This window comes from Colobus angolensis, unplaced genomic scaffold (genome assembly GCF_000951035.1).
Source record: "Colobus angolensis palliatus isolate OR3802 unplaced genomic scaffold, Cang.pa_1.0 Scaffold663, whole genome shotgun sequence".
Taxonomy (NCBI): Eukaryota; Metazoa; Chordata; class Mammalia; order Primates; family Cercopithecidae; genus Colobus; species Colobus angolensis.
Window position 1 is genome coordinate 47,098 of NW_012120299.1, and position 23,062 is coordinate 70,159.

Consider the following 23,062-nt stretch of genomic DNA (forward strand, 5'->3'; position numbering starts at 1 on the left):
AGCCCCTCTTTTGTGTATTAGACTTTCCTAGCCCAGGACTACCTACTGTCTTCATTTTTGCTTTGACTTTATGCAGATTCTTCCTTCCATTTCAGATTGGGCCCCCCTGTTAATGATAATAGTTGTGATTAACAAGAAGGAATATTGAAGTCCTTACTTTGTGATTTACAGGCATGATTTCATTTTATCCTTACTGTAGCCCTATGAGAGAACTAGTATCCTCATTTTAGAGATGAGAAAGCTTAAGTGTCTTGGCCAAGGCCATGCATTTATTTGCTTAGTAAATATTTACTGGGGATCTGTTTTGACAAGGCCACAAGGCTGGTGGTGGGGCAAGGTCTTTTACTCCCAAGCCTGGGGTCATCATCACATTTAACATTGTAGCTGATGTGGTAGGAAGGAAATTAAATACTCTTGCCATTTATATGTCTTCTGGTTTCCTGCCTTTAGAATTGTACTGGGAGAGATTCCATGTGTTTGTATACTTAGTTTCTTGCTGACTGATGTTACCTGACCTCAGGATTCAGTTATCACCTCTCCGGATTAGCTGCCCCAGTATGGCTTTGTATGTTTATTTTATTTTGCTGGGGATGTCATAACAAAATACCACAGACTGGATGGCTTAAGCTATAGAAATTTATTTTCTCAAATCTGTAGGCTAGAAGTCTGAGATGAGGGTGTTAGCAGATTTGCTTTCTCCTGAGATCTCTTTTTTGGCTTGCAGATGGCTTCTTTCTCTGTGTCTTCACTGGTTTGTCCCTCTGTGTGTGTGTCCTCATGTCCTCCTCTTACAGGAACACCAGTTGTATGGATTAGGGCCCACCCTAATGACTTCATCTTACCTTAATTACCTCTTTAACTTAATTATCCTATCTCCAGGTGCAGTCACATTTTGTGGTTTGGGGGTTAGGGCTTCAACATATTAATTTTTTGTGTGTGGGGAGCACAGTTCAGCCTATAACAACATCCTTATTCTTCAGTTCATCTGCTCTACCTTTACCTCCACCAGTGACAGTTTCCTAAGACTGTTTGATTTCAGTGTATCAATTCACTTGTCTTTACCTCAGATTATTCTGTCTACTCATTACAGTAATCCATAGAGGAGTTTTTCTTCTTTTATCTTTCAAACTTGAACAGATGTTCTTTTTTGTAAGGATTTTTGATTTAGATAAGGATGAAGTACCACTTACAGAACTAGGGAAAGGAATTAATGTTGGAGGAAAAAGTTACGCCAGCCAGGTGCGATGGTGCATGCGTGTAATCCCAGTACTTTGGGAGTCCAAGGTGGGCAGATCACTTGAGCCTAGGAGTTCAAGACCAGCTTGGGCAACATGCCCAACATGGTGAAACCCCGTCTCTACAAAAAAATACAAAAATTAGCTGGATATGGTGGCGTGTACCTGTAGTCCTAGCTACTTGGGAGGCTGAGGTGGGAGGATCACCTGAGCCCGGGGGGGTGGAGTTGCTTTGAGCTGTGATGGCACAACTGCACTCTAGCCTGAGTGACAGAGCCTCAGAGAAAAAAAAAAAAAGTGTTATGCCATCTTTTTCCATATGCAGTTGTTTCTCCCAGTCTGGTTACTTTTGCCTTTGATATCTGTCATAGATTTCTTGCCTCTTCTGTATTCTTACTGCCGCCCCTCAATGGAGGACTCTCTTACCTGCCCACATTCCTCCTCTGCTGCTCTGCTTTCTTCCTGTGTATTCCACTTAGTATCTGTATTAGTCCCTTCTCAGTTTGCTGTAAAGAACTGCCCCAGACTGAGTAATTTATGAAGAAAAGAGGTTTAATTTACTCACAGGTCCACAGAGATGGTGATGCCTCTGGAAACAGAATTATGGTGGAAGGGGTAGCAAACACGTACTTCTCCACATAGTGGCAGGAAGGAGAAGAATGAGAGCCAAGCGAAGGGGAAGCCCTTTACCATCAGATATCATGAGAACTCACTATCATGAAAACAGCATGAGGGTAACAGCTCCCATGATTGAATTACCTCCCAACAGGTCCCTCCCGAAACACATGGGGATTCTGGGAACTACAATTCAAGATGAGATTTGGGTGGGGACACAGCCAAACCATATCAGTATCCTCTAGATTTTCATAAAATGCACTTTTCCTTACATTTCTTCCCAATTCAGGATCATTTATTGACTTAGTGTGCCTCACTGAATTCTGCCTGTCTTTCAGAACTCTGTATGAACATTCCCCAGCAGCTTCCGTTAACTATGTGACTACTTTTTCTTTCTGTGTGCCATGTTCACTTCTGCTTCCTCTCCTTATCTATCTTCTGGCCAGCCTGAATTCTGCACCCTCCTGTACACCTATTCTGTTAGCGGCTATCTCCCTATATCCATGGAGATCATTTGCTCCCTGTTACCTCTACAGCCTGGATCCCACCACCTAATGAACCAGCAGGGTCTTTAAAAATACTTATTGATTAGATGTGGATCTTATTTTTTAGCATAAAAATTCATTATTTCTTAAGTATTTACAGGTATCTAAACATATTCCTGGCCAGGTGCGGTGGCTCACACCTGTAATCCCAGTACTTTGGGAGGTCGAGGCGGGCAGATCATTTGAGGTCAGGAGTTTGAGACCAGCCTGGCCAACATGGTGAAACCCTGTCTCTACTAAAAATACAAAAAAATTAGCCAGGCATGGTGGCACACACCTGTAATCCCAGCTACTTGGGAGGCCAAGGAAGGAGAATCGCTTGAACCTGGGAGGAAGAGGTTGCAGTGAGCCGAAATTGCTCCACTGCACCGCAGCCTGGGTGACAGAGACTCCATCTCAAAAAACAAAAACAAAAAAAGAAAACTTCCTGTTCTTTTTGTATTAAACAAATGATTGTGTCAGTTTTCACAGGTTTAAAATTTTAGTAGTTAAGTAATCATGTGATTCACATAGATTTGATTGACACATCATCATTATTTAACATTAGTGCTTTGTTGTTTTTTACATTTAGAGAGACAGTATAACATACTGGTTAAGGTGCAAATTCTGGAACCAGACTGCCTAGGTTTGAATTTTGACTCATCTATTTATTACCTGTGAGATGTTGGCAAATTATTTAATATCTGTGTCTGAGTTTCTTTATCTGTAAAACAAGGCGATAATAGCACCTACCTCAAGTGTTTAATGAGACTTACATAAGTTAATGTATGTGAAGTGTTAATGTATTTATATAACCAAGTGCTAGGTATGTGTTAGCTGTTGTTATAGTTGTTACTATTTATGCGGCATTTTATGATGTGAAAACTTTTTTGCATTTACTTTGGTCAGAGTAAAATTTTTGTGTTTCTTGTAGGTAGCTTAGATTTTTGGTTTGCCCACAGACTGCTTTTCCCTTCTTGCCCACCTGTGATCTCTCTCCACTATCTGTGTACAGTTAGTTTATCACCGACTGGCTAATCCTGGAGTCATCTTCGCCTGTCTTGCCCTAGAATATTATGCCTCTGACCAACTGGTTAAAACCCTGCTTCTGGATTCAAGTTAATGTATATCATTTAAATATCAGCTTTATAGAGATGTAATTCACATTCCTTAAAATTTGCTCTTTTAAAAAAAATTATTTATAAAGTGTATAACTTATTTCTCCTTGATAATTAAAAGATGAATGATCTTCTGGTTTTGAAGACATTGAACTTTAAAGTAACAGACTCTAAGGCAAGATTATTGTATATCTAAATCATTGTGTAAATCCTGGATTTTATCTCATTACACCTGGGGCAGGAACTGTATATTCTATGTAGCCTTTTATTGCTAACATTTTTGCCTTACATTTTTTGTATTAAACACATAGGCACAGCTTCTTCAACCAAGCGGAGCACTTCTACAGGTAATAAAGAATCCAGTTCTACTAGAGAAAGATTACGTGAACGTACCCGATTAAACCAGAGCAAAAAACTGCCTTCTGCAGGTCAGGGAGCTAATGACGTGGCATTGGCCAAACGTTCCCGCAGTCGAACTGCTACAGAATGTGACGTTCGTATGAGCAAGTCTAAGTCAGACAGTCAGATCAGTGACAGAGCTGCTTTGGAGGCCAAAGTGAAGGATCTTCTCACACTGGCAAAAACTAAAGATGTAGAAATTTTACATTTGAGAAATGAACTGCGAGACATGCGTGCCCAGCTGGGCATTAATGAGGACCATTCTGAGGGTGATGAAAAATCTGAGAAGGAAACCATTATGGCTCACCAGCCGACTGATGTGGAGTCCACTTTATTGCAGTTGCAGGAACAGAATACTGCCATCCGTGAAGAACTCAACCAGCTGAAAAATGAAAACAGAATGTTAAAGGACAGGTTGAATGCATTGGGCTTTTCCCTAGAGCAGAGGTTAGACAATTCTGAAAAACTGTTTGGCTATCAGTCCCTGAGCCCAGAAATGACCCCTGGTAACCAGAGTGATGGAGGAGGAACTCTGACTTCTTCAGTGGAAGGCTCTGCCCCTGGCTCAGTGGAGGATCTCTTGAGTCAGGATGAAAATACACTAATGGACCATCAGCACAGTAACTCCATGGACAATCTAGACAGCGAGTGCAGTGAGGTCTACCAGCCCCTCACATCGAGTGATGATGCACTGGATGCACCATCCTCCTCAGAGTCGGAAGGCATCCCCAGCATAGAGCGCTCCCGGAAGGGGAGCAGTGGGAACGCCAGTGAAGTGTCGGTGGCTTGCCTGACTGAACGGATACACCAGATGGAAGAGAACCAACACAGTACAAGTGAGGAACTCCAGGCAACCCTGCAAGAGCTAGCTGATTTACAGCAGATTACCCAAGAACTGAATAGTGAAAACGAAAGGCTTGGAGAAGAGAAGGTTATTCTGATGGAGTCTTTATGTCAGCAGAGCGATAAGTTGGAACACTTTAGTCGACAGATTGAATACTTCCGCTCTCTTCTAGATGAGCATCACATTTCTTATGTCATAGATGAAGATGTAAAAAGTGGGCGCTATATGGAATTAGAGCAACGTTACATGGACCTCGCTGAGAATGCCCGTTTTGAACGGGAGCAGCTTCTTGGTGTCCAGCAGCATTTAAGCAATACTTTGAAAATGGCAGAACAGGACAACAAGGAAGCTCAAGAAATGATAGGGGCACTCAAAGAACGCAGTCACCATATGGAGCGAATTATTGAGTCTGAGCAGAAAGGAAAAGCAGCCTTGGCAGCCACGTTAGAGGAGTACAAAGCCACCGTGGCCAGTGACCAGATAGAGATGAATCGCCTGAAGGCCCAGCTGGAGAATGAAAAGCAGAAAGTAGCAGAGCTGTATTCTATCCATAACTCTGGAGACAAATCTGATATTCAGGACCTCCTGGAGAGTGTCAGGCTGGACAAAGAAAAAGCAGAGACTTTGGCTAGTAGCTTGCAGGAAGATCTGGCTCATACCCGAAATGATGCCAATCGATTACAGGATGCCATTGCTAAGGTATTGTTTAAATAGATTAAAATGTTCTGGACAGTATTAGGCAGCTGCCATGCATAGTGTTTACTGAGAACCAGGGTCTCTGGTTTGGTTTGGTGTGTTATTAGCTTTTTTATAAAGCTGATATTTTTAAAACTTGAGAATGATTTCCTTTTATTGGAATACAGTGAAAAGTATTCTTAAGATAATCTCACTTTCTCTCACTTATATTTTGTTCCTATTTTCCTGCCTGTGAGAGGATGTGGCTGGTATTACAGCTAAAACCAGAATTTGTCCCTAGTTCTGAGTATGCCTATGGAGCGGGTCGTGAAATTTTACCTCCCCCTACCTCATCTCAAATCTGTTCTGGTGTACTATATAGGTGGAGAGTCAGTATTCTAGTCTGTAGCATCAGCAGTGCATGTTTCCTCTTCTCCTGCTATAGAAATAGTTTTTCAAATAGAAATCTGTTGAGAGTTAAAAAATATTTTTGGCATATAGAGGCTCCTGTTTCTCAGAGGCCTGTGATTTATTGCTGGCAGGGACCTTAGTGATTATCCATCCAGCCCCTTGTTTTACATGCATGCAGCATAATAGTGAGGACTCAGTTGGAACTGCTACCCAGTGCCGCTGGCATTCTGGCCAGGGATCTGTACCCCATGTGGTTGCTGATGAACTGTTTATTTCCATGAGTTATCTAGTTATTCTAGCTTACATTTTATTTGTTTGTTATTTTAGTGCAATGATTTTAAAATAAATTTTAATATATCTTTGGCCAAAATGTAAATAATTTAGGTTTTAGGGTTTTTTTAGTGATCACTTTTACAGTTACAGTTTAGGAGATTTGTATTATTTCTTGGCACATGTATGTTGAGAGGCTACTGTGAACTAATATAATACTTTTTGTAAAAGCACTATTTGAGCATTGTTTTTCCCTTTTTCAGTTTGATACTGGAACCGTCACAAATATGACACTATTTTTGTTAGGACAACATGTTATTCATCAAACGTACATGCTTTCAGTCCAAACTTTGGAGAAACGAAAATTTCCAAAGTTTCCTTGTAAATAATCTGATTAAGTTCAATGATACATCAATATAATTTCAGTCAGTGTTACAGCAACAGTTTACGTTTAAGCGTATTATATAAAATCTTACCATGGAGTGCTTTTTCATACTTTTTAACAGTTACTATACAGGTTGTTTTAGTTTATCCATAGTGCCTCACACTTAGTTCCCCTTAGAAACTGTGTGTACCTCAATTCTGGAACTGACCTTAGAACAACTCTTAACTTTTCTAAATCTACACCATCAATTTTATATAGGTAGAGGATGAATACCGAGCCTTCCAAGAAGAAGCTAAGAAACAAATTGAAGATTTGAATATGACGTTAGAAAAATTAAGATCAGACCTGGATGAAAAAGAAACAGAAAGGAGTGACATGAAAGAAACCATCTTTGAACTTGAAGATGAAGTAGAACAACATCGTGCTGTGAAACTTCATGACAACCTCATTATTTCTGATTTAGAGAGTAAGTGATAAGAACTTTTCATTCTTTTTTGTCTTACTCTTTTAAACATGTGGGGATAATTTGCATTTAGTAATAAAATAGGGCTAGGCACAGTGGCTCGTGTCTGTAATTCCAGCACTTTGGGAGTTCAACACCGAACCAGGCCAGGCACAGTGGCTCACGCCTGTAATCCCAGCACCTTGGGAGGCCAAGGCAGGCAGATCACTTGAGTTCAGGAGTTTGAGACCAGCCTGGCCAACATGGTGAAACCCCGTATCTACTAAAAATACAAACATTAGCTGGGTGTGATGGCAGGTGCCTGTAATCCCAGCTCCTTGGGAGGCTGAGGTGAGAGGATGGCTTGAACCCAGGAGGCAGAGGCTACAGTGAGCTGAGACTGTGCCAGTGCACTCAAGCCTGGGCGACAGAGTGAGACTCTATCTCAAAACAGAGAAGAAAAAGTCACAGATTGATCCTGTGTCCATGGTAACTGCCTGGCAATATCAGCATGATTGATGGGATATAACCAGAGCGAGAATGGATTATTTTTTGTCAGAGAATAATAGGGTTCATAATCAATAATGGGACTCGAAGGTTATGAACCCATTGTTAAATGGGTAGGGCAGTGCCCGGAGTTGTTCATAACAAAATTGGTCTAATAACATTGAACAGCAGTTTGCCTGATCTCTAGAATAAAAATAGCATTGTAAAAATTGAATTATAATTTGTAATTTAAAAATAGGAAGACCATAGTAGTAGTTCTTTTCCTTGGTAGACTCGAATGTTGCTTTTGAGTTGAAGACAATAGATGGCAGTGTCTCCCACAGGAGGAACACTGAAGAGGAAGGAAGCTGCCGTTAGAGGTTCGAGAGTCGAAGAGTAATGCTGCTTTCTTGTGTGACCACAAATCATGGTAGATGGCAGTTTTGCAAACTAGTCTTCACAACAAGAACTTAAGCACAAATTCCTTTGTTTCCAGGGAAAAAAAATACATTCCGTTTCAGAAGTAAAAATATAGACATGATTGTAAAGATTGTAAAGTTTAAATCAAATCCCTACAGACACTTTTAGTGCACTTTATTCTGTCTGAGTATCTCCACTGGCTGCCACTTTCCCTTTTATTTTATTTTATTTTATTTTATTTTATTTTATTTTATTTTTTGAGACGGAGTCTTGCTCTGTCGCCCAGGCTGGAGTGCAGTGGCCGGATCTCAGCTCACTGCAAGCTCCGCCTCCCGGGTTTACGCCATTCTCCTGCCTCAGCCTCCCGAGTAGCTGGGACTACAGGCGTCCACCACCTCGCCCAGCTAGTTTTTTGTATTTTTTAGTAGAGACAGGGTTTCACAGTGTTAGCCAGGATGGTCTCGATCTCCTGACCTCGTGATCCGCCCGTCTCGGCCTCCCAAAGTGCTGGGATTACAGGCTTGAGCCACCGCGCCTGGCCTTCCCTTTTATTTAAAAGGATTTATTTATTTATTTATAAGAGGTGACAATAATAAAAATGTAGTGCCAGGGGGCAGAAAAACACCTTTTAAAGAACAGTGATTATGTGAATTCTGTGCCCATGAATGAAAAGGTCAATAAAGAGAAAAAGAGCAAAAGAATGAATGCAACTTGAGGATTTACGATCAGTCTAAGATGATCATGTAGCTTAAAATGTTACTTGAGAATCAGAATGCCAAATGTTAAAAGTGAACTGTCCTGAGATTTGCTGTCATTTGTCTTGCGTACATTATGTTTAACAATAAGTAGATGTGTCGTGTCCTTTGTGACAAGAAAAAGAAAACAAGTTTTAGCACATTTCAAGAGAAATTATGCTCCTAACATTTTTTGTTTGCTTGCCTGTTTTTTGTTGCTTGTTTGCTTTTTTGAGATGAAGTTTCACTTTTCTTGCCCAGGCTGGAGTGCAATGGCACCATCTTGGCTCACTGCAACCTCTGCCCCTTGGGTTCAAGCAATTCTCCTGCCACCACAGCCGGCTAATTTTTTATTTTTAGTGGAGACGGGGTTTCACCACGTTGGCCAGGCTGGTCTCGAACTCCTGACCTCAGGTGATTGGCAGATATTACAGGCCTGAGCCACCACTCCTGACTGCCTGTTTTGATTATGAAATATTTCTTGCATATAAATGGATACAATGTAAATGAAAGGTGTAACTCTTAGTGTTTTCAACATTAGAAATTTTTCAGCTTCTATCCTTACTCCTCATCTATGTCCAAAACCCTGAATTTGTCTATGTATGAGGTCTCAAGGAACCAAGTTCCCATGATGATTCCAGAGCCATGCTTGCCTCCAGAGATAAGGATCAGGGCATTAGACTCGCCTACTCAGCTTGTTGTCTGCTTTACCCAAACCAGATTAGATTTGACCCTTAGTTTGCAGATTGAGTCTGAAGTAGCTTATATATGAGACAGGCTTTAAAGTTTAATCTTTTGCTTATGAAGTCATCTACCTTTGTTGTCTCAACACAAGACTAGCCTTTCTGTCTCTAAGAGGATGAAGATTATATCTTTTTCCTTTCCTTTACATCTTAAGCACTTAGAAAAAAGCCTGGTACAAAGTTGGTACATATGACACATTTATAGAATTAAAGAGTAAATTTTGAACCTTTTTATTTCACAGGACCTGACTTTGTTACACAGTTTTGGGGCAATGAATGAGAGCAAGTTAACTACTGGCTACCAGAATTGCTGCTGCCACCAATGTTTTATCTCATTTATTTCTGATCCAGCTTTAGAAAATACAGCATTATTATTTATTTGTAATAATTATTATTTCACGTATAATTGTTATAAATATTCTAGACTCTATGTTGTTAAAGTGAATTCATGCCACTTGAAAATATCAGAATACTAGCCAGGTGCGGTGACTCATGCTTGTAATCCTAGCACTTTGGGAGGCCAAGGCAGGTGGATCATGAGGTCAGGAGTTCAAGACCAGCCTGGCCAAGATGGTGAAACCCCATCTGTACTGAAAACACAAAAATTAGCTGGACATGGTGGCAGGCGCCTGTAATCCCAGCTCCACAGGAAGCTGAGGCAGGAGAATCGCTTGAACCCAGGGGGCAGAGGTTTCAGTGAGCTGAAATCACGCCACTGCACTCCAGCCTGGGCAACAGATTGAGACTATGTCTCAAAAAAAAAAAAAGAAAAAGAAAAAAACCCCAAAAATATCAGAACACACACATATACCAACATCAAATGTAAAGCATAGTGGCAAAAAGATTTTCAAAGAGAAGGTTCTAGTGGAACAGGGATAAAGAAGATGATGAGCCATGTAAGAAAAAACATCAGCATACTCATACTTTCGGGTCTTGATTAAAAGCCAATAAATTGTTAGCTAGAGGAAGAATTTTTTTATTATATGTGTCATTGCAAGCAAGTGTTCACTATGCCTGAGTTCCTGCTACTAAGTATAAGGAATGGGAGAGAATGTTATTTACCCAGAAACACTAATGTCTATAGTTACTTTGTCCCTAATGATAAATTGTTAAGTTCTATCAATAGGATACTTATTAAAAAAAAGAAAAACCCTAGGTAATGATTTCAGCATTGCTTTTTATTACTGCTACCATCAGCTGGCACATTTATATATTTATTCCTTTTTTTTTTTTTTTTTGCCGTCAATAAGAAATTTACTTGTTTTAAAAAAATCCAAATGCTGGCATTGTCCAGAAAAATTTAACAGGTTTATTTATAATTATTATAAAGTTGAACCACTGAAACTTGTTCACTGAAACATTTTAACTTGCATTAATGCTTTACGCTTCTGCATTTATATTAAAAATTCACACACAAATGAAAATGGAAAAACTGCCAATACCTGATTTCTGTCCCCTATTTTTCCACTCGCAATCATATACTTAGGTACCTTTTGACCCCATGGGAAAAAATTACCTAATGTTCAGAACTACCAATAACAGGAAGAAGAGATTTTTTTTTTTTTTTGAGAATGAAATGTTTCCCATCATAGTGGATTCTTAAGCACGTTCTCCACGTATGCGGCGTGCTAGCTGGATGTCTTTTGGCATAATTGTTACGCGTTTGGCATGGATAGCACACAGGTTAGTGTCTTCAAAAAGGCCAACCAGATAGGCCTCACTTGCCTCCTGCAAAGCACCGATAGCTGCGCTCTGGAAGCGCAGATGTGTTTTAAAGTTCTGAGCAATTTCTCGCACCAGACGCTGGAAGGGAGGTTTGCGAATCAAAAGTTCAATGGACTTCTGATAACCTCTAATTTCACGGAACGCCAGAGTACCAGGCCTGTAACGATGAGATTTCTTCACCCCTCCAGTAGAGGGCGCACTCTTGCGAGCGGCTTTTGTAGCCAGTTGTTTCCTGGGTGCTTTACCACCTGTCGATTTGCGGGCAGTCTGCTTTGTACGAGCCATGGTGCAGAGACCTCCTTACTCTTACCCCCCTTCTCCTTCAGTTGGAGCTCGGCGAGCGAGAGGCGGCACTGGCGTTGGAGAGCAACGGTCTATTCCATTTTTAAGATACCATTATTCCAACTACTGAGTCTGTGAGGTCATCACATGGCTTCTTCTGCCTTTGAAGTGTTTTTAGTCTAGTGGTCGAGACAGGTGTGTCAAGAGATGTGGTAATGTTGGCAGCAACATGGTACAAGGCTGCGTAAGACACAGTTGGAACACAGAGAACAGCCAGTGATCTACTGGGGTGGGGCTGTAGGTGAATCAGGGTAAAGGATTTGCCACCAGTTGTGTAAGTACCCTTCTTGTCCTTAACCAAAAAGTGATTCGTTCCTGAGCTGTCAAAGTAATCAGCCGTGAGTGGTTTACTTAGTGGCAGCTATCAGCATAGCACCCTCCTAAGGCATTTCTCTCTTATGCTTGGATTTTAGAGTAGAACCTCCAAAGAGAAGGTGACTTCCCTTTATGTTTCTGGTTCCAGGGAGACTAGCCTGTGCTACACTTTCATCTTTGTATCCTCACTCTGTCTAGAATGATACTTTGCATCTTATTGGTGTTCACTGAATGCTTTTAGAGTGAATGACATTGTTGTAAGACATTATGGGATAATTTGAGGAATTATTGATTTACTTTATAAATATATTCTTTATTTTTTAAAAAGATTTTTATAGGATTAATTTAAACAGCAGCTACCCTGGGTATTATATTTTTTACTAATTTTGATTTTACTAATTCACTTCTGGAATTTATTCCAGCGTGTAAGGAAAGACATGCTTATATAAATACTGCAGATTAACAGTGTTTATGATTCAAAGTTCATATTTTAGTCACAGTCAATATTGTTTTGACTGGTTATGTACCAACAAAGTGAATTTCTAACGGTTTTACTTTTTGTTTCAAAATTAAGATACTGTGGAAGGAAGTGATTTAGAAATTGTGATTTTTTAACTTGATATTTTCCAAAGAAAGTAATATTGGTTATTACTTGGATTGCACATTTTTTCTATTAAAGTTTTGTATTAAAATTTTTTTGTAGTCTTTGGACAGGATAACTTTTTTTGAATGTCATATTTAAGTACCCCTTTTCTTTGTATTATTCCTCTGAACTTTGTTGTGAGAATAGATATTTAAACTTTGGTGATCTTTTCAGATACAGTTAAAAAACTCCAGGACCAAAAGCACGACATGGAAAGAGAAATAAAGACACTCCACAGAAGACTTCGGGTAGGATAAATCTTCATGTATTATCTTGTTAGAAAACAGTTTTCTGAAATTTGAGGTGTAGTCATTGACCATGTTATCATTCATCTTAAGCTTTGGATACAATGATAATACTGGCCCCATTGGGTTTTGGGCAGAAAGCAAATGCTGTCATTTCAGATTGGGATTGGTGCTAGATTTGGGGTACAAGAATGTACTATAGGTTGAGTATCCCTAACTAGACATTCTGAAATCTAAAATATTCCAAAATTTGTAACTCTTGGAGTGATGGCATGATGCTCAAAGGAAATGCTTATTGGAATATTTTGGGTTTTGGATTTTCAGCTTTGGGATGCTTAGCTGTTAAGTATAGTGCAAATATTCCAAAATCCAAAAAATCTTAAATCTGAAATGCTTTTGGGTAGGTGATACTCGACCTGTAGAAATTTATGGTTAGTAATTTTAGAAAGATAGATTTGGGGAAAAAGTGTTCTATTTTGTGAAGAAAGATTGTTAGCTTTTGATTATAAGGTGCCCCAAACTAGTCTGTTTTCATACATTTTGTGGCAGTGATCTGTCTTGCCAATAGCAATGCAGCCATGATGCAGGGAGTGGGGAGAAAGCTACTCAGTCGTTTGGGTCATACCACAGTTGCTCAGGCTGCTTTCATGGTGTAAGAAAATTGCTTTAGGGGTGAGGAGGGCATGGGGCTCAAGCATGGCCCAGCTGTGGCTCTGAGGGAGGTGAGTCCCAGGGAGACTTCCCCACCCGGCCACACCCGCATCCTCCATGACTGTGGGAAGCAACAGACCACGTAGTTCCTTACCACCTCTTTGTATAGTTTTGCCTGCCTATATTGAGTTTAGTGTTTTTCTTCTGGCTTCCTCTTCCTTTCCTTTTGATTTTTTTTTTTCCTGTTAGGTTTTGATGTCAGGATATTTATAGTTTTTCACTGTATGGTTCACATACCATTATATACCTTCTTATGCTTTTCAGAGGTAAAGATCCATAAATTCTGGATGATGTTTATTTTCATAAGAACTGCTTTGAAACTTGCATGAAGAAGGGAAGCTTGACACTATTTTCATTAATATCTATTGAGCACTCTGAGTACTTGATGCCTCAGTAGGCAGATCAGCTGGAAAATCTTTTCCTTATTAAGAACAAGTTCACTAATAATAGTTGCATTGCCTGTTAGAAATATATAATAGCAATTCTCTGGGATTAAAAAAATGAATCATCATTTGGAAGCATTAGTGTGTTATAGCAATCCAATCATAAACAAATTTTATTGCTTTTAAATACATCTTGATTGCTCTCTTTTGGAAATAAAAAGTTAATTTTTTAATATAGGAAGAATCTGCGGAATGGCGGCAGTTTCAGGCTGATCTTCAGACTGCAGTAGTCATTGCAAATGACATTAAATCTGAAGCCCAAGAGGAGATTGGTGATCTAAAGCGCCGGTTACATGAGGCTCAAGAAAAAAACGAGAAACTCACAAAAGAATTGGAGGAAATAAAGTCACGCAAGTATGTTCTGAGAAACCAGTTGTGTACTTATGTTTTGGTAGAGAACATTTAAATCCCAATTTTTGATGTGGTATTATGGAAAAAATGTGGAGTTTGATACTGAGTTTGGATCTGATGGAAGTTACTCAGCTTTTCTGGGCCTCATTTTATGGCACATGTGAACTAGTGCAGTCTATGCGGATCTTCCAGAGTTGTCAGTATCAGTGATCCACAACTCTGAAGGGAGTGAGGATGGTCTCTCACATGATTCTCCTTTCCCCCAGCCCCACAGTCCAGCCCTGTTAGTTTTCTTTAGATTATAGCCTCATGACTAAGGATGTGGACTCCGGAGACAGATATTCTTGGCTCTTGTCCAGCTCTGCCTCTTACTAGCTATAATCTTGGTTAGGAATCTTGACTTCCCTGAGCCTCAGTTTTCTCATCTTTAAAATGACACAATACTACCTGCTTTACAGTGTTGTCATAAGGATTAAATAAGATAATGCCTGCCAAGTGCTCAGGGCAATGGTCAGTATACTTTAGCTAGTATTTTTGGAGACCCAAGTAAAGAATGCAAAGTGAGTTTCTCTCTGTCACTCACTTGAGGAATTTTCACTTGTTTTATCTTATAATCAAATGAATCTCCACAGTAGTTTTTTTTTCCCCCATGTAACATAGACATCATTGGAAACTGATGAAAATTATTAGATGAAATGACATTTGTGACATGCTCTGAGCTCCACAGTGAAATTCCATCTAAGAGTGGGGGATAGTATTTTTGTATTTGAGGTTATTACTAAGAATTTGATTATTCCTTAGTTTGAGTAATTATTAAGTAGGCATAGGAAGAAATTTAGAAAACTAACAGTGTATCTTTAAAAAATGGTCTTATTATTGCCTTGCTCTATGAATGGCTCAGAGGAAAGTATTGCTAAGCATTTTTCATTGGATTCCTTAAGCAGAACATAGAATGAGACAGATTATTGTTTCTCTACTAGTATAAAACATGTATTACATTACTTTTTTCTTTGTATTATTAAATGAATAACATATCAGAAATGCTTCATTCTATAGTTATCCTGAGTGAATGAAATTCTACTGTTAAAGTTTCATTCCTTTGGATCTCAAAAATTCATAAGACTTTGAGACACATGTTTTTAAAATGCCTTCTGAAAGAGGTAGCATCTTGTAGGGCAGTGGTTCTCAGAGTAAGGCCTGCAGATTCCTTTATGTCCCTAAGGCCCTTTAGGTAGTCTGTGAGGTCAAACTGTCTTCATAATACCATCACATTGATTGCCCTTTTCACTGTGTTGACTTCTAAACTGTTAGAGAAAAGCAAGTGTAAACTGTTGATGAACCAGGATCTTGGCAATAAATTGCACTTATAGTCATTATACTCTTCACCACCGCATACTTGCATTTTTTTTTTTTAAATGCAGGTTTCACTTAAAGATGTCCTTGGTAAAACCGTAAAGTATGAATTTTACTACATCCCGGTCCTTGAGTACACTCTTTAGCGTTCTGTGTGACAAAATGGGAAGTACAGAAAAAGCACTTCTGCTTAATCTGCTGTATACTCAAGACTATACTGAAGAGTGAGGTCACATTGAGGAAAATGCTGTGATTAGTTTGAACTGCTTTCTTCTTTCCTTGAATGCCATTTTTTTACTTGAAAATGACAGACAAACTGTGGATGATTCAGACTTTGGTATTATTTGATGGATATTTTGTGAAAACAGTTAAGACAGCCTGTCACTGAAAGGAAAACAACAGACAGTATTCATTGCCAGTGATAAAATGTGGGCTTTCAAGTGAATGTTAGGATTTGGGAAAACTTGTTATTTACCATTGGTGAGTTTGACAGCTTCCCATAAAGTGTCTTCTGATGAGATCATTATGACTTAAAAAAAAAATGTGTAATAACAGCATTTAGAAAATCTGTAAGTAAAACAGTATTTTCCTTACAGCCAGTCTATGATGTTAAACAAGATTGATGAGTGGATTTTAGTGGACAGAATAGGAAAAGTTCACTTATATGGTTTCAGATTCCACACTGGAGCTAACTTTTAAGTTACTACTTGTTGCATTTTAGTGCAGTTATCAAATAAGAACAGCTACAGTTATCTAAAAGGGCTATTAAAATCTTCCCTTTTCCACCTACCTTATCTATGTAAGACTTGCTTTTTTTCATATTAAAATAGGTTCAATACAGAAGAAATGAGAGTTTAGCTGTGTTCTCTTAAGCCAGACATTAAAGAGATGATTTTAAAATGCAAAGCACTGTTACTCTTCTTACTAAATTTTTTTTGTTTTGTTTTGGAAAGCATAGTTATTTTTCATAAAAATATATTAATAAGCCCTGTATTTATTTTAGTTTTATATGAATTAAATATTTTTATATATTCTTAGTTTTAATGTAATGGAAGACAGCTCTTATAAACAAAAGGTTTTTGGGGTCCTTACTCATTTTTAGGAGTAGAAAGGGGTTGTAAGACCAAAAAGTTTGATAATCACTGTTATAGATTCTTTATTAGAAGTTCTAATCAGCCGGGTGCAGTGGCTCACACCTGTAGTCCCAGCACTTTGGGAAGCCTAGGTGAGCAGATCACCTGAGGTCGGGAGTTTGAGACCAGCCTGACCAACGTGGAGAAACCCTGTCTCTACTAAAAATACAAAATCAGCCGGGCGTGGTGGCGCATACCTGCAATCCCAGCTACTTGGGAGGCTGAGGCAGGAGAATCACTTGAACCCAGGAGGCGGAGGTTGTGGTGATCTGAGATCACGTCATTGCACTCCAGCCTGGGCGACAAGAGCGAGACTCCATCTCAAAAAAAAGAGAAAGTTCTAATCATGACAGCTAAATGACCTTACGATCTTGTGGTACATCTTGAGGCAGAATACTGTCAGAAGGCCAAATGGCCACCAAAGACGAATTTTTCCTAAGGACTGGCTTAATTTTTATTCACATACTTGATAGTTATGTGACATGTACAAGCTCTGCAATTGTAATCTCATTCCAGATGAAAGAATTCTGTGTTAGTCAGTGTAGTGAATTCAGAATGGGCCAGAAATGAAATGGAATTGATTTTTTCAGATGACTCAGGATGCATCACCCTGAGCTACTAGAGGACTCATGTTACTAATATGGGTCTAGGCCTTTTTTTTTTTTTTTCCCTTTGTAGAATTCTATTTGAAGACTACACCACTTGCCTTGTTCTTATTTTTATTTTTTTAAAGAGTGTGCGCTTTGGTTTCATTTCTTTGTATTTCCATATCTAAGCATGACATATTAGCTAGAACCAGTATAAGTTAATATTATACCACTATAAATTAATATTATACAGTATCATGTACTGGTGAACCTCCGGACTCCTGAGAAGGGCCTTCTCGGCAGCACAGGACCTGGAGAGTCTCAGCTCTGAGCCAGTCTACCTCCTATTTTACTGCTAATTGATTACAGATGTCCTTACCTTACACTTACTCAGATGAAAATGGAATTTGATGGTTGTTTAACTTACTTAGGATAACCTGATACAAAAATTTCAGTATCATTTCCTGGTATTTACCAAGCAAATGAGAACATTGGACCAGGTAATCTACTAAGCTCAACTGATACAATTTTTTTAAACTGATAGTTTTTAATGCTTTTCAGCTGGGAGGGGAAAATGTATATGTTCTAGTACCTGTGTAAAAATGCTCTGATTTCAATATTATTTTCAGGCAGGAGGAGGAGCGAGGCCGAGTATACAACTACATGAATGCCGTTGAGAGAGATTTGGCAGCCTTAAGGCAGGGAATGGGACTGAGTAGAAGGTCCTCGACTTCCTCAGAGCCAACTCCTACAGTAAAAACCCTCATCAAGTCCTTTGACAGTGCGTCTCAAGGTAATTAATTTCTCCTGCATTGTGCCAACTGCATGTGGTTGTGTTTACTTACCTTATATTCTCTGGTTTAATTTGATATTCTTTACTATCTTACTCTTAGTCCCATTAACTTTCATATAGTATTAATGCACTAGACTTAACAGAAGGTGATATTTAATAGGTTTGAGATCTCTTCAGCTTCGGAGGTGTTAGTCTCAGACAGAAGCCTTAATCCCATGCAGAGATGTGTCTTCTCACCCTCGGTGGATCACACACATTCCTATTACTTTAAGTATGTTCTCTATGCCTAAGAACTTCCAGATGTATAACTTTAGCTCTTCCCTTCCTCTGAACTCCTCAGTCGTATCTATCCGGATGCCTACTTGACATGAACCCTCAGGTGTCTCCTGGACATCTAACGTCCAAAAAGCAAACTCTTGTCTGCTGTCTTCAGCCTTCTCCCGGTGCATAAATGGCAGCATCACTCCACCCAGTTACTTAAGCCAAAAGTCTGGGGATCTTCCTTAAATTCTTGTTCTTTCTTACTGCTACATCTAGTCTATTACTAGCAAATCCTGTTGATACAGCCTACATCATGGATGTCTTTGCTCTGTCTTCTCTCCAATCTCTAGCGGCACAAGCTTTAGTTCAAGCCACCATCAATCACTAATGTCAGTAACCTCCAAATTAAATCTCCCTTTTTCATCCCATGATAGAAAGATCTTTTCTTGTTTAAAATCCTTTAGTTGCTTATTAGAGTTGAAACAAAATTCAGATACCCAAATGCCTCCATGGTCTGACCCCTGCCTAGTCTTTGCCACAGTTGAACCACTCTTCCCCCACTCACTATAGTCCTACATGGCATTTCAGGTTCTGAATCAGGCCGAGCTTTCTTTCATACAAGCTCTAGAAGGGTTACTCTCCCCACTTTCAAATGACTGACTTTTTTTCATCTAACTTCCTCAGCCCTGGGAAAGGAAAAGGGATGTGGTGTTTTCGAACAATTAATTGTAATATGTCCTAAAGCTTAAATTTTTGTCTAGAAATTCTTTAAACTTTATTAACAGGCTACTAGAATCTGTATTCTGTGATTATACACAAATGAGTTCTCATTGACTTAAAAACACAGCAAAAGTCACATATATAGTCCTACACACTGTTGGTATAGACATTCTGGAGGACTGTTAGGCAATACCTTCCAGTTTAAAATGCCATGTTCATAGACTCTGAAGTTGTTATACTTAGTACTGGCACAAGTAGTATGTATAAAGATAGTATTATGTATAAAAAACTCTGTATATGTATACATACACAGTATGTATACCATTGTTTGGAAAAATGGAACACCTAGAAATCGCTTAAATACCTATTAAAAGAATTAAGACAATTATGACCAATTAATACAGTAAAATACTATGCATATTTCAATAAGGATGACATAGATCTCAAAGTACTGATGTTGAAACATGTCTGTGATCCTTTATTCAAATGTGCCACCTGAGCAGTCGCTTTGTGCACTGCAGTCCTTTATAGTAAGTTGCAGGCCAGTACATGTATATAGATATATGTATATATCTATATATACCTGTGTGTGTGTGTGCATATGTATGTATATAATGTGGGTGGTCTTGTTTTTTTAAGGTACGTAGATAGCTAAGTGTGTTTGCGTTTAAAGTGTAAGAAAGATGTACTCAGAACTGTTGTTAGTGGCCACCTCTGGGTAATATGATGGGGTAAGATGAAAGGAGAACTTTAAAATATATATGCTTTGAGCTGACAAGTGCCTGTAGTTCCAACTACTTAGGAGGCCGAGGCAGTAGCATGCTATCACTGCACCTGCTAATAGCCACTGTACTCTAGCCTGGACAACAGAGCAAGACTTTGTCTCTGAAGAATAAAATATATATATGTTTTGAAAATCAAAATGATAATGGAATGTCTACATTAAATTAAAATTATACACCTATTCAAAATGTTAATAAAGCATGCTTTAATGCACAAAACTGCTTCATAGTAAAGTTTTTTAAAAGCCTTATATGTGATTTTATAATAAAATATATGTAAATGACCTAGCAATTCCACTCCTAATTATACATTCAAAAGAACTGAAAATAGATAATCAGACAAATACAGTCCCTGACTTAACGATGCTTTAACTTTTGATTTTTTGACTTTATAATAGTGCCAGTAATACACATTCAGTACAGCTTTCAGTAAATTACATGAGATATTCAACACAGCCTATTTAGTATAAAATAGGCTTCATGTTAGATGATTTTACGTAACTGTAGGCTAATGTAAATGTTCTGATCTTGTTTAAGGTAGGCTGGGTTAAGCTGAGATGTTTGGGAGGTTAGGTGTATCAAATGCATTTTTGACTTGCTTATGATGGTTTTATCAGGACATAACTCCATCATAAATTGAGAAACATCTGTGCTTGTACATCAATGTTCATAGCAGTTCTGCTCACAATAGCTAATGGATGGAAGCAACCCAAGTATCCATGCATTCAATGAATGGATAAACAAAATGTGGTATATTCATACAATGGAATACTGTTCAGCCACAAGAAGGAATGAAGTAGTAACACATACTTTAACATGGATGAATCTTTACAACATTATGTTAATTGAAGGAAGCCAGATACAACAGGTCACATATTGTAAGATTCCGTTTATGTTAAATATTCACACTACATCAATCCATAGAGACAGAAAGCAGATTGCCAGAGGCTGGCGGGACAGTGGGTAGGAAGTGACTGTTGGGATACTAGGTTTTTTTTTGGAATGATGAAAATGTTTTGGAACTAGGTAGAGGTGATGGTTGCATAATATTGTGAATGTACTAAATGCCACCGAACTGTACATTTTTAAATGGTTAACATTATGTTTTGTGAATTTTATCTCAGTAAAGAATACATCTAAAGATACCAATTCTAAATATAAGTAAATAGATTTGTGTTTATATTGGCCGCATTAAAAAAGTCTACAGTGATCTGCTTCATCTTGCCACACTGTGTGATAGGCCTGAGTTCATTCTGTATCCCATTTTTAGTTTAATTCAGCATCAAATGAAGAATCATTTTTGCAGCCTTTACCAGAATCTGTGCTATGCTCAACTGTCTAGAAATTAATAAATTCTAAAAACATAAACTACTTTTCAGCAGTTTATTCTAGAGAGAGAGAGACTGATATGCCAACAAGTGATTCCACATCCCCGCGTTAAATACAAATCAGAAAATATATGTAACGTGATGGACTCTGCAGGAGGATTTGAGGAAAGACAAGCAGGAGTTCCTCATTCTTTTGTTTAATATGCAACTATTGAACATCCTTTACCTGTCAGGCTTCTTACCTGATATAGTTATGTAAATACTCCTCTTGGGTTTTAATACTTGAATTTCATTGCTTTATGGAGCATTTTAGCTTATAACAAAATGTTATTTATAATTAAATAACAAAAACGAAATGACTGCCATAACATGGGTTAGAAATAAGCATGACTACTCTACGGATGCAAATAATTCACCTGATGGGAGGAAAAGCACCTGTGTGCTAAGACACAGCTACAAGTGTTCAGCAGAGGCTAGACATCAGCCAAGACAGTGTCCAGGGGGGTTTGAGAGCGTTTGGTAATCAGGCGAGTCCTTAAGTGGAGACTAGTTAAGCTTCCACTGTACAGTGACATTATTTCCCTTTTTGTTTGTTGTTTTTGTAGTACCAAACCCTGCTGCAGCTGCAATTCCTCGAACGCCCCTGAGCCCAAGTCCTATGAAAACCCCTCCTGCAGCAGCTGTGTCCCCTATGCAGGTGAGTGCCTGGAACCACAGGAGGCTCTTATGGCCTCAGAATCTGAAAGTTGAGGCCTTTTCTTCACACTCATTTACACCTATATTCGTTGGGTAAATGACTACCTCAGCAGGGATGTATCTAGAATTTGTTTCCTAAAATACTGTAAATATCTTTAATTGAGATAAATTATGTAAGTGTAAATTGTGTTATTCTGATAGACTCTAATTATGATAGCTAACAACAGTTGAACACTTGCTATGTGTTCTACACTGTTCTGAATGCTCTATAATGTTAGCTCATTTAATCCTTACAACTCTTGGGTATTAGGTGCTGTTCTTATCTGTATTTTTCACATGTGGTAACTGAGGCCCAGAAAGGTTAAGTAACTTGCCAAGGTTCAGCAATTAAGTGGTAGAGCTGGGGTTCAGAGCTAGGCTGTCTGGATTCAGTGGCTTTAGTCACTACACTAAGACACAGAGATGTCTGTGAGTAGAGTGTGTGGTTGCCATGTTTCAGCCTTACTGCATAGCAAATCACTTCAGAACTTAGTGGCTTGAAAGAACAATTTTATTAGTTTTTACATTTCTCTGAGTTGACTAGGCAATTCTTTGCTGGCTTTCCTGGGCTCATTCCTGCAGTTGAATTCACAGAGAGGATGGGATGGGGCCTGGGCTCAGCAGGATTCCTGGGCCGCTTTCTCCATGTGATTGTCTTCTCAGGCTCCTTCACAACATGGTATCTCCAGCTCCAGGAGACTGAAAATGGAAGTTAGCAAAGCCTCTGAAGACCTAAGCTTGGAACTTGGACGGTGACACTTCTGTCCTGCTATTTTAATCCAAGCAAGTCACAGGGCAGCTGCGATTCAGAGTGGAAGGGGTGCACAAGGCATGAATTCAGAGAAGCGAGATTCATGAGGGCTGTTTTGTAACAGGTCCAGCACAGGTCATTATTGATACATTAGAAACAAGTTTCAAAAGTTGCTCCTCTGTGCCATTGGGGAATACAGATGAGAAGCGGGGCAGAGGGCTTTTCGGTAGCACTCAAGAGGCCCCTCATTGTGCATTTTATTCAGCCGCTTTTGGACAGTATAGCTGAGGCGGAGTATTTCCACATAGGTGAGAGTAGCCAAAGGAAACATGGCCTAACCCCCATTATCCTGTGATACAGTGTAGCCCCGGCTGCACCTCTTCCCTAAAATAATGGTGCTGGGGAGCATTTTCATTTCCAGTTGAGACATTTGTACTGTGTTTACTAGCCTGCTCCTTTTGAATTTATATTGTTGTGAGTTAGTGGCTTTGCATTTGCATGTATATACAAGATGTTATGTCTTTTTTTTTTTTTTTTTTTTTT

At 38.9% G+C, this 23,062-nt stretch overlaps 1 protein-coding gene across 1 annotated transcript in view; it reads left to right on the forward strand.

Moving 5' to 3' along the window:
* SPECC1L (sperm antigen with calponin homology and coiled-coil domains 1-like) overlaps positions 1-23,062 on the forward strand; it is a 147,501-nt gene that overhangs the window by 43,047 nt on the left and 81,392 nt on the right. The window contains exons 4-9 of the mRNA XM_011925931.1: positions 3,804-5,434; positions 6,735-6,942; positions 12,501-12,574; positions 13,904-14,079; positions 17,779-17,942; positions 21,639-21,730. Coding sequence (XP_011781321.1) covers positions 3,804-5,434; positions 6,735-6,942; positions 12,501-12,574; positions 13,904-14,079; positions 17,779-17,942; positions 21,639-21,730 — 2,345 coding nt within the window. The remainder of the gene's footprint in view (positions 1-3,803; positions 5,435-6,734; positions 6,943-12,500; positions 12,575-13,903; positions 14,080-17,778; positions 17,943-21,638; positions 21,731-23,062) is intronic.